General features: G+C 52.4%; 1 protein-coding gene across 4 annotated transcripts in view; it reads right to left on the bottom strand.

The window, feature by feature from the left end:
- Positions 1-12,056, bottom strand: part of SFRP1 (secreted frizzled related protein 1) — a 45,558-nt gene that overhangs the window by 16,752 nt on the left and 16,750 nt on the right. Inside the window, exon 3 of one of the 4 annotated variants that reach the window (XM_044225329.1) lies at positions 4,114-4,354. The exons of 2 other annotated variants lie outside the window; for them this stretch is intronic. In XM_044225329.1, coding sequence (XP_044081264.1) covers positions 4,341-4,354 — 14 coding nt within the window. In that variant the 3' untranslated portion in view covers positions 4,114-4,340. One more of the 4 variants, XM_044225327.1, reaches the window with a different exon arrangement.

Here is a 12,056-nt window from a genome sequence, read left to right as displayed (position 1 = left end):
AGAGGTTCTGCCGCCTCAGGAGGGGAAGCAGGTTTTCACAGAAATCCCAGGAGACACCGAATTAAGTATCTACTGATTCCGTGTGCCTTTGACCAGGATTTCCCACCCCCCAAAAATTTTTTTTAAGATTTTATTTATTCATTTGTCAGAGAGACAGAGAGAGCACAAGCAGGGGGAGCAGCAGGCAGAGGGAAAAGGAGACCCCCTGCTGAGCAGGAAGCCCAACACGGGGCTTGAGCCCTGAAGCCCAGGATCATGACCTAAGCCAAAGGCAGATGCTTAATGGACTGAGTCACTCAGGCACCTCCCCACAAAAACTGTTTAATGCTACCCCATAGTTCCCAGGGGCGATCACCACAGAGACACCCTGGTCATGGAATGGGGGACCAACTGTAATTGAGCTTCCAAAGTAGGACACTTTTGACAGAAAGAAGGTAACTGATTATTATGTCATGACAATAGGAATAAACTGAAACTCCCCCAGGCAAACTAGAATATTCGGTCATCTGAACAAGGGACTGGCCCTTGGGTAAGGAGGGTGTGACTGGTGTAGAGCCAGTGAATGGGAGGCAGCAGAGCCCCAGCTTCTCCCTCTCTGGGCTCCCAAAACTGCCCAGCAGATGCACAGATCAGAGAACAGGGTACACTTCGTCTAACCCAGGAGGTCCCAACACTTCCAAAGCAATGAAACAGACATTCCCCGACTGGGGCCAACCGGGTCCAATAGCACAGAACCACCATTGAGCTGGTAGGAACCCTAGGACACAACCCTGAAGTTCTGAGCCGTTCCCTCAGTTTAGTGAGGAAACTGACAACCAGTCAATGGTCTGAGGCACAAAGCTATGTGGGGTATAAGAAGCAGAACAGAAGACGCCTGTCCTCGGGTGTCGTCCTTCCACAGTGGCAAGCGGCTTCTCCGGTGTGAGGTGAGGGAATGTTCTCACTCAGGACTCACGGTCCTCCTTTCCCATCCCAAGGGCATTCTAGGTATAAAATGACTCAGAAGAGAGAAGCATATCTCTGGCTCACTTCTCCAAAGCACCAAGCTAAGAAAGCTCCCAAAAAAGAGGCCTATATCCAGAGGCTTCGTTCTGGGATTTGCTCTGAGGCAGAGACAAGCGTGCTCATCTCAGGACCTGATTTCACCCCTCCCCTGATGTTAGGTGCTTCTTAGTCATTCACATTTCTTTCTGACCCCACATATCTACCCAACTTCCTGCGCTTAAATGTTGTTTCTTCCCCCAACCCCCACCACCACTCTAGGCTTTGTACAACAGCAGAGAGGCTCAGAAGACCCAGCTACCCTAGCTATCTGGCCAATTGTGGCCCTTTGCAGACTCCGAAGTCCAGCCCGAGCCCGGGCCCACAAGGCACACCTTCCCTACCCATCAGCTCTGGTACAGGGGAAATGAAGGCAGGGGGAGCACATATGCCCCCCCCAACTACGCTCCTCTCTGTCTCTTTGGCAATGCCACTTACTAGAAAGAGACAACACCAAAAACAAACTTCCCCATGGCTGCAAGAGTGTGGTCCCCTGAACCCCAGAGAAGGGACAAATAGCCCCAGCCCAAAGGAGACCGACATGATGTCTGGTGAAAGGGCAAAGACTTGAGGCACTGAGGAGACAGAACACAACATGAAACAGGTGTCTGGACCCACCTTCTGAGGCCATACACCCAACTCCCAAACACTTTCCTACCATTCAGGGGGCAAATGCTGTCTCGGTATTGACCAAGTCTCAGTCAGGTTTTCTTTCCATCTGCCCCAATACTCTCCACATAGATGCATCCCTGACCACTGAGGACAGTCAAAGCCCCAGGGGTCAGGGGCAGTGGCTCTGGCTCAGAGCCCCAGGGCACAGTGCTGTCAGTGCCCAGCTGCTCCGACAGGTGTGCCCATTACAGCAGGTCAGCAGAGCTGACCCAATGCACTCCCTTTGCCTCGTTCCTTTCCTGGGCTCCTGAGCACGACCCAGGCAGCCAGGGGGAGGGCTCTCCTGCAGCTCCTCCCCACCCCTTCTGAGATTGTGCCCAAGGGCATGCATCACACCACCCCCGACCCCCCCCACACACACACCACCTGGGCCTCACCAGCAAGCTTTGTCCTGGAACAAAGCTGGAAAAGTCCGGGAGGCTGGGCTCATCTTTCCTGGATTTGCTGGAGAAACGGGATCACAGCAGAGGATGGTGGATGTGACAGCACAGAAGGGGGAAGACGGAAGGCAAATGTCACCTTGCTTACAAGCACAGCTCGAGCCCTTGCACAGACACTTCGGAATACAAAATTGTCTAAGCTCCTGGCTCCCATCCAAAGATTTCAGAGAAGTCGGTAAGTGGGAATGCGTCTTGTCAGCTGTCAGGTGCTGTAGAAACACCAGGACCCATTTCTAGCTTTTGTGGACGTATGTGCACAGAGAGACACAATATAAATAATTTCCACAGGGCCAATCTGTCGAAAGTGGGGGGTCTGCTGTGAAACTCTCCTTAACGCAGCAAGCACGCCCAAGCTGATTCCGGTCAGCAGACCGCCGAGCTGTGAGCCACGGTCGGAGAAACCAAACCAGCGACTCGGTCTCAAGATCTAGGATCCCCGTGCAGAGCTGAGGACCGTTTGCCTGTGCTCCAGTCTACACGGATGACGATTCCTCCATGAAAAGGCAGCTATTGTGCCTAACATTCAACAAATACAGTTTTTCAAGGGTCTCTATTTTCCTGAAGAGTTTCAACTGAGCTGCTAGAGCAGTGAGTTAGAGAGCTCAGTGCTGGGGGGGCACGGCTTCCCGAGCACTTCCTGGGGAGCTGACTGCCCTCCATGTCTGGATGTGATTCTCCCAGGTTGGCTGCACGGCAAACGCCGTCTCACGTCAGGGGCTCTCTGTACAGCGTACCTCGTGGCTCTGTTTTCTGCGGCTCCATTTGCAGACATGCCCGTAATGCTAGCAAATAGGTCTTACAACACCCCCTGTCTCCAGCAGCTTCACATCAGAGCCACTGGCTCTATTCCAAGCCACTCCCCGCCTCCCAGTGGCTACTAGGAGCCAGGCCCTGCCATGTGGGATACAGTGCCCTTGGGTTCCCATCTCAGGCCTGGAATTTCCTCTGCCGAGCCAGGCACTCCAGACTGGCGATGCTTTCCTCAGTGGAAGACCCCTCCCAAGATTCACATGTCAGTAGCCACTGCATGAAGCTGCCTTCGCTTCGTGTAGTGCCTCTGACGACCACCTACCAAGTCAGTCTAAGGGATTCCTCGTACCGACAGTTAAGGCCTTATAGTTCATCTTCCCAGGAACCTAATGAACTGGTCACTATAGTCACTATGGTCATACACTTTTTCTTTTTGGAGAGGGAGGCGGGGAAAAGGGAGAGAGAGAGTCTTAAGCAGACTCCAAGCCCAGCGATGGCATGACCCTGAGATTGAGACCTGTGCTGGGATCAAGAGTTGGACCTGGGGTACCTGGGTGGCTCAGTCATTAATTAAGCATCTGCCTTCAGCTCAGGTCATAATCCTGGGGTCCTGGGATCAAGCTCCATATTGTGGAGCTCCCTGCTCCACAAGAAGCCTGCTTCTCCCTCTCCTACTACCCCTGCTTGTGTTCCCTCTCTTACTGTCTCTCTCTCTCAAATAAATAAACAAATGAAATCTATTAAAAAAAAAAAAAGAGTTGGACGAGTAACCCAATGAACTACCCAGGCGCCCATCATCCATCTTTTAAGACAAGCAGGTTTAGGCATCTAATTTCCCCAAAGACACCAGTTAGTGACCTAGAGCTAGGATTCAGTCTCAGGAGGGTTGACTCTAGAGCCCTGTAGTGAGCTGAATAGAGTTTCCCCCCAAACTCCTTTCCACCTGGAACCTCAGACTGTGGTTTTGAAAGCTAGTCTTTTGCAGATGTGATCAGTTACACCTGGCTGTAACCGGCTACATGTGCAAAGCAAAAACGAGCTCATGTATGAGAAAGCAAACTGTTCCTGTTACTTTTTAAATCTCTACTGTTTTGAACATTTTTATTTTATGCCATGTGAATATATGGCCATTTCAAAGCTTAATTACATCTTCAAAAATAAATTATATGTTTAACATATATATGTACAGAGTAATGACTTATTTATACTTCATTCATTCACTTGTTTTATTCCCGTGAATTTCTCAATTTTCAAGTAACCCTCTGTCTTCAGGAGAAGAAGAGGGATGCAAATACAGTTTCCTACTGTGTTCACGCCAAAATAACTCCAGCTGTGGAACTGTGATTCTCTTCCCTATGGTCATTCAAGAAGCCTCTGTAACTGTCCATGATCTCGTGCTCTTCCTCCCACTCCGCAGGACTGAAGATTCCGACGATTTCACAGACAGAGCCCTGTTGAATTCAAATTCTTGCTTTTTATGATGTGACTTTAGACAGCACGGGTCCCCTGCCTTGGTCCTCCCTCTTTTTCTGTCATTTAGATTTCAATATCTTTATTTCTTGAGTATCAGGACAGAGCCACAACTTTGTTGCAACAAAAGCACTTCTCCTTGACCTGTTGGAAGCAGAGCAACACCTGGGGACTGTCACATTTATCTCCCCCTCTGTGTCCTCTACAAAGTTTGTGGGTTCTCCGCTTGAAATGGGAATGGAATGATCGCTAAGGCCTCCTCCTGGGAATATGTCGCGTCTTCCCTATCAGGCAGAACTGGTGGCTGGATAGGAAGCCATCCTTGGAAAGATGACATGTCGGCACCAGATTGATTTTTTAGGCATTCTCAAGATTTGCTAAAAGACAGTCCAGGGGAGGGAACCAGAAGGTCAGACCAAAATCAGCAGCTGAGCTTATAAAACCTCCAAGATCAATATTACTTCTTTGAGATGGAGAAAACAACACGTTCCTCCAATTTTCTTATAACTATTGATTAGTTCAACCAATGCAGAGAGTTGATTAGCCCCTGTTTCTTTGCTCCATCCAGCCTATCACCGTACACGGGTGTCCTAGCAGGGCCAGAGCACAACTGGCAGCTGTGCCCACCTCCAACCCCATCCCTCCGCGACGCCAACCCCACCAACATCACCTTTTTGCAACTGACTTGTTACGTGAGTACCTGGGGCTTCCTAGAGAAACTAAAATGCTAAGTTTCTTAGTGACGGGGACCCATACAGAAGCAGACGCATCCACAGGCAGTGCCAGGAGCCACCATCACTGAAGGAGGAAGGAACAAAACCACCAGAGACATCTAGGAGGAATGAGTGCGGCTCCTGGGCCCTGACACAGAAGCTGGGTCTGAGGGGAGAAGGGAATTGTGGCTCCAGATACAGCACAGGGGCTCTCGGGTGGATCACCACAGGGTGGGGAAAATGTGCTGCCCCACAAGAGGCTGTGACACATTAGGGTCCAACCACCCTTGCTGGAGGGCCTTTCCCCTGAGAATCCCCCCAGGCGCAGACGAGAGGGGCACACGCTGGCTCCCCAAGAGCTGGGAGCCTCAGCCTGATGCAGAGCTGCCGCTGAGCTGAAGCCTGGATGTCTGTGCCCGGGAAGCTCCAGCTTGGCCAACAGCAGTGGGGATGGGGCCTCTGCCTGAAGCCTAGCAGGCTGCCACAGTTTGGGTGGAACTGTCATCATCTGCATCCAGAGCTGCTAGGCCAGGGGACATTTGGTGAAGTCCCCAGTGGTCCATTCGGGAGGAAAGTAGAGCATGAGCGTCTCTTAGGAGAATCTCAGCCCTTCTTCTCTGAGGTCAGACACCCTGTCCCCAGGTCCAATAACTTCGCAATGGAGTGCATGTCCAATGTGCCCCAGGACTTTGTCACGGCCACGCCAGTCCCCTCCAGGCCCCTGTTCTTCCAGCCCCGTAGTCTGTGTTGACCGGTTTTCTATAATGGAGATCAGGTGAGGCTTCCTTGGAGGGAAAGTTCTGCTTCATGGCTGGTATGTGTGTTGGAAGAACACTAACTTGGGACATAGGAGCACAGATTCTTAGAGTGGGAGGGGACCGAAGAGGCCCCCCAGCCGAAGCCCCACTGCAGAGGCTGGGAGGACGGAGGACGACAGTCTCGGCTGTCAGCAGCCAGTCAGGTACCAGAACCGGAGCCGTGGACTCCCCGTGGCCAATGCGTCTCCCCCTTCCCCTTGTCTCCCAAGCACTTGCCTTGTTTCTGTCCCTTCACACACCCTGTCTCAGAAAGACGACCCCCAGCCCCTCCAGTTCCAGCCCACAGGGTCACACAGCCTCCCTTCCCACCTCCAAACACAAGCAAGCCTCCTCTAGCGACTTCAGCACCAGGACCAAGAGCCAGAAACCAGAAAACGGAGCTCCACCCAGGCTGAAGAAGTGCAACCCCGGCTCGCTCTCGGATAAGTCGTTTCCTGTAAGAAATGGGACTGTGGTGCGGGAGGGAAACAGGGACCAGAGGCCTCCCTGCCAGTGCCCCACAGCCATCAGGGAGAATCGAGGAAACGCTGCCCGGTCCTCATTCTGGCCCAGGGCTGCCGATCAGATAAAACAGTGGGCTGCCGCCCAGCACGCCATCCCCTCAGTTCGGGAAGCTTACTGCGCCATCCTGGGGCCTCCAAGGGAGCCCCTGACCTGCCTGCCTCTGAGAAGCCCTCGGAGGTGAGGCAGGGACTAAGACATTTGTGTGTGCTCCCATGAGCACACTTGTTAGAGAGAACACCACCAGACCACACCCCGGGTCACGTCGGAGGTAGGCGTCGGTTAGTGTCTCATGCCAGACTTTCTCAGGGCGTGGGTCCCCACAGGACCATCCCAGATGCTGAGAGCCCCACAGAAGAGGCAGCTTCTCAGCGCTATCCTGGGTTGCTCATGCTAAGAAACCTGGAGGTCGAGGAAGGAGCGCGGAGAGTTTTTGGCTGGCCCGAACTCAATTCTGTTCCCCAACTGATTCCCTGGAGAGCCTCCGGAGAGGAGGATGGGGTGGATGATGAGCAAAAGGAAAGCACCGAGTCCTCTGCGAGGCTTGCCTGCTCTCTACTTTGAGTAATCATTCAAAACAAGGAAATCTGCCAGAAGACACATTAAGTCTGTAAGAAAAGAAGGCTCCAGGCAAAGAGCTGTCAGTCACAGAGAAAAATCAACACAATCTATTGATTCTCCTTTCCCAGTGAAGGGGCAGCTTCATGTTCAACCTTCTCACCGCCCTCCCCCATCACACACAGTTACACAACTGTGAAGGCAGGAAAGGATTTTTTCAAAAGTCACCAGGAAAACTGATACCAGGGAGTGGGGGTGGACCAGATGGCTTTGCCTGTATGAAGGAAAGGGCAGGAGAGGGAGGCCCAGGCTGGGGCCCGCACTTCGTTCCAACTCCGTTTGGGCCTCCCTTCTGGCAACTGAAAGGGCCTTCTCTCCCTAGGAGTCACAGCCACCCTAGTGCTCCAAGCCAGCCGGGCCTCCCTGCAGACACGCAAGCCAGAATGACCTCAAGATTGAGTTGGCACACCGAGAAGTTGTCCCTTTCCTTGCTGAAAAGAGGGGAAGGGTCTACCCTGAATAGAAACACATCTCCAAAGTGGCATTCCACGTTGCTGGGTGATCTAATGACCTGGGACCCCAGTTTATTCCTCCCCCTTCCTCGGGAAAATCATCTGACAGCCTCACGAGGAAGGAAGTTCACCCACCATGGCAGAGAGGCCATTCAGCTTTTGAATAGCTCCTGGGGTTGAGACCCCCATTACCTTGTTGATCAAGATTTTACTGCCTCAATAAGCCAGCTTCTACAAGAGCTACGCAGAACGTGTCTTCCCTTCGCTGGACAAGGCCAACTCAGTCAGCTCTCTCATCTACTGTCCTCCTGGCCCTTGTGGTCCTAGGAGGCAGACATCTTTAAACACACAGAATGGTCCAACGAGAAGAGACTATGGAACGAGAACTGCCAGGCCCCTTGTAGAGTGGGAACACCCAACCTGACCCTGCTGCAGAGGAACAGCACAGAGAGCGCCAATGAAAGTCACTCTTGACTGAAGGATGGAGGTTCCCAGATGTGCCACATCTGCAGGGGCCGGCGTCCCCGCTTTGGGGACAAGGCTGGCATGAAGTCTCAGGACTAGATTTTCCAAGAGTCCTCTCCCACCCACTGCCTTGGATTTCAGTCCTCAGTTAATATTTGCCCCCCGCCCCACCATGAGCCCAGACATTATCAGGGGTCACATCAGCCTATCTTTTAATAACCTCCAAAACTCTTTCTAAACTTTCCTGAGAAAAATATTGCCATTATTATCCTGGTTCAGATTTGATATATCTGTAAACCACATTCACCCTTTACTTTTTTTCTTTTTTGAGGAAGGCCAAATGTGTGGTTTGTGTTATGAGCGCGTTAGGGAAAATACAGCAACACTGGGCGTGCTGACAGCCCCTACTTGAACAGAAAGTCTTTCATGGGGTTGCCAAGCCGAACTGTAAGATCGCACCTGTGACCAGCTGCCATGGGGTAGATAACCTGTTAGACATGAATTTGCACCTCCCATTTCTAGGACTTTTCAATACAATCTCGGGAGGTCTACACATCAGTTCTGACAAGGATGCACAATTATCCCTGAGTGGCAAGTGAGAAAATAAAAGAACTAAGCCGAAGTCTCATGGCTGGTCAGCTGTGGAGCTGGCATGGCAACTCCAGGCTGAGTTCTAGAAGGCATGCGTCCCCTGCTTCCAAGCTGCTTTCCCACCATGCTCTCCCTCCCCGTGCTGGCAAAGGGGAACCTGTGCCCTCCATTCCTGGGTTTCTGAGTAAGCACAGGGAGGAACGAGAGCCCTGGGAATGTGGAGAAGGACCCCAACATGGGACCAGTCCAAGGAGAGAGGATTGAGGTCAGGGCTCAGCAGCCACCCAGGCCCTCGGGAACGCTGACCCATGGGGCAACAACGTGTTGCCCTGTGCAACCCCAACTCAGTTCTTCAGTTCGGGCATCCAACACACTTTTCATCTGCTGCACACCCTTAGGCACAAGCTTCTCTTGCGCACATGCCGATGATGAAGGCCCAGTGCTCCCAGTGAACACGCCTGCGGAGCAGGGAGCTGCCAATCAAGATATTCGATCAGGAAACCCAAGTCACAGAGGTTTTGAGGAAGAAAATAGTACAATTCCAGAGCTGGAAGAAGCATTAGCGATCCCCTCAGGCAACCCCTTCAGTGTGCTTACCCAACTAGGCTCAGATACTTTAATGAACTGTTGACAATCAACGCTGTTGATTGTCAGTACTGAAATGAGATCCTGGGACCCAGAAATTGTGGTATTTTCTATCTCATCACTTATCATCTCCTGGCACAGAGTTCTTACTTTTGTTTTTTGACAGGTGGGTAAACGGAGTCTCAGAGACTTTAAGTGGTTTCCTCAGGCTGATGCAGTCGGTGGTAGAACCAGGCCTTGAACTCAGGTCTACACGACTCCTGAGGCTATGCGTGTGCTTTCCAATATACTCTGAAGATCCTTGAGATGACACCACGTCCTTTATGATAATCCCTACTAACCACTCAAATCTGCTAAGTAACTAACTCCTGCCCAGAGAACCAGCGGTTCTAAATGGTCTTGTGGCAAACACTAAAACCTAAACGCCAAGAGGCCTCGTCAGCATCTGAGGTGAGAAACAAAACACCAAGACTGTAGGCGTGTTCCCCAGACTTGCAAAGATGGCGCCGGGTTTGCACAAAGACCTGCTATGGAGAAAGCCTTTATAGATGTCCCTAAAGCCTTCCTGAGGTGGGGAAATCCACGGCGTGTTTTCAAAGGCCTCTCTCTGAGGTGCTGGCGGTGAGGGGGAGCCTCTGACCTCACCAGCGGAGGCGAAGGGCCTGGAGAGGCCAGAGTGGCTGCAAGTGACAGGCTGCTCTTCGCCGGGCAAGCCGCTGACGGGCACGGCCACGCCCGCCGGGCAGATACACTTTACGCATGACAACACGCACACGGCCCTTTGTGCCCCACAGCTACACATGGGCATCCATGTCCACGCCTCCCACCTAGCCACACACGCACGGGCGTGAGCACACACGCGCCCCCGCCTGTGGCCTCTCCCCCTGCCCCTTGTTACCGCCCCAGCCCCTCTCACCTCCCTCGTCCGGAAAGCCCCCGACGCCAGCGCTGACCCAGCCCTTCGGCCAATACCGTGCACAGTGCAGTGATGACGGAGTTGGCTCCAGAAATACTGCGTTTGCTGGCTGCCCGGGCCACTAACAAGGTCTGGGGAGAATCATCAGGGCAGTTTATGACGGCTCCTAATGATGACTGCTCTTGGTAACGACCGGCTTGGCCGAGACCCGCCTAGGAGCAGATTACAAGCCCTGGCTCCCGCTCCGCAAGCCCAGAACAAAGTTTTCCTGGGGGGGGGCCTGACCACAGCAGATGGCCGGCCCCTTCCCCGGCTGCCTGGGCTGCGGGCTGACCTCATCAGGCCAGGCATCAGGGTCTCCTTCAAGTGGATGGCCCAGAGCTGGCCCAGGCCTGGCTGGCACTGCCCTGGGTTCTCTCCTAAGGGATGTGATTTGAGGGCTTCTCTCTTGCCCCTCCTCACTCTTACCCACAGACTCGCCTGTCCAAAATATTTTGCCTGAATTTCTGCCGTTAGCATTGTATTACTTTGGGTTAATGAGTACCTCTCTGGGCTCCCTCCCTGCCCAAGGTCTTCTTTTAAGATGTGAGTAAAAGTAACATTCCAAAAGAGGCTCCCTATACCTCTTCAGGCCAACAAGACGAATGTTCTGTTCCTTGCCATGGCATTCAAGGCCCTTCATGACCTGACTCTTGCCTAGTTTGTCAATCTCACTTCTAAATGTCTGCCGCCACACAATAGGCTGACTGTGAAGAGACTCACTGTTCCCCAATACGCAGATACTGTTGTACCTCATGTCTAGACCTCTGTTGGGCCCTCCACACAGACCGTTCTTCCTACTCCCATCTTTTCAGCCTGAGAAATTCCTACCAATGCCTTGGAGAATACCACATGGTATATCCTCTCTAGAGCTTTCTCTGACCCCTCCCTGTGTTCCCACAGCCCTCTCTTCCTAGGTATTCCAGGAACCTGAGTGTAGGATGACGCGGTATGATGTGTTTCTGTTTCCCGCTCTGTGAACCCTCAGAAAGTAAGCCATCTGAGGCCAGCAACCCCATCCCAATTAACCCACCCAGCCACTCTTCCGCGCGATCACCAGGGCTGAGGCTGACGTAGGACGAGTCCTCAGTTCGGTCATTTATTAAACCTCTACTCACATGCCATTAGCTCAAGGAGGCACTTCCACCTCAAACGCAGGAAATGCCATGTGGAACAGCACACAAGGGCGGAGTTCCAGTCCTGGGAGCAGAACAAAAGCACCCTGGGGAAGCCCATGGCCAGCTGGAAGTTTTGGCCACCAGAGGGCCCCAGGAATGGGGCAGAGGGAGCTCAGCTACAGAGAGACCCCCACCTCCCCTTCCAAAATTCACCAGCGCCTACTCAATCAGATAGAGGCACAACCAAGTAGGCTGCTCTGACCACATTAGGAGGAGGCTTTGTGCAAGACTTCTTACTTAGGATCCAGCATAAAAGGCCCTACAGGATCAAACTGGGCCTACTAAAATCCTTGTCTGTACTTATCTGCATGGGTATGAGCAAGCTTCTGGCCAACGAACGTTTTCCTTCCTCGCCAAGGGCTTACCTCAGAGCTCAGAAGACCTGCGGGGAGGAAGAGATTGTCTCTTTGGCTTTGACTGTGGGAGTCCCCTCTTCCCGGGCCCTGGGAAGAAATGATCCAAACACTTGTGGGTGTGCAACTGGAATCTCCTTGGGTGTGGATCCCAAAGTCCACAACTGTAGTACAAAGTATTAGCAAGGCCATGTTGCTCAGTACAAGTTCAACCACTGTCTGTTGAATTCAGTCTGTGCAAGAGCGCATACTGCAGGGAGATTTACAGAAGAAAACACACACATGTATATGCATCATATACCTGTTTCTAAATGACTATGGATAAGAGTAAAGAAGCTGTAACCTGAGAGGCTGGACGCTGACCCGCGTGGGGCACCAGGCAGGCATCTGAGCCCTTTTGCCCATCTGCATCTCAGAATAAAGGCGGTAACTCTTCCTGATTAGCCTTGCTTTT

This window comes from Neovison vison, chromosome 11 (assembly GCF_020171115.1).
Source record: "Neovison vison isolate M4711 chromosome 11, ASM_NN_V1, whole genome shotgun sequence".
NCBI lineage: Eukaryota > Metazoa > Chordata > Mammalia > Carnivora > Mustelidae > Neogale > Neogale vison.
The sequence above is the reverse complement of the archived record's forward strand: the minus strand, read 5'-3'. Positions and strand labels throughout refer to the sequence as shown.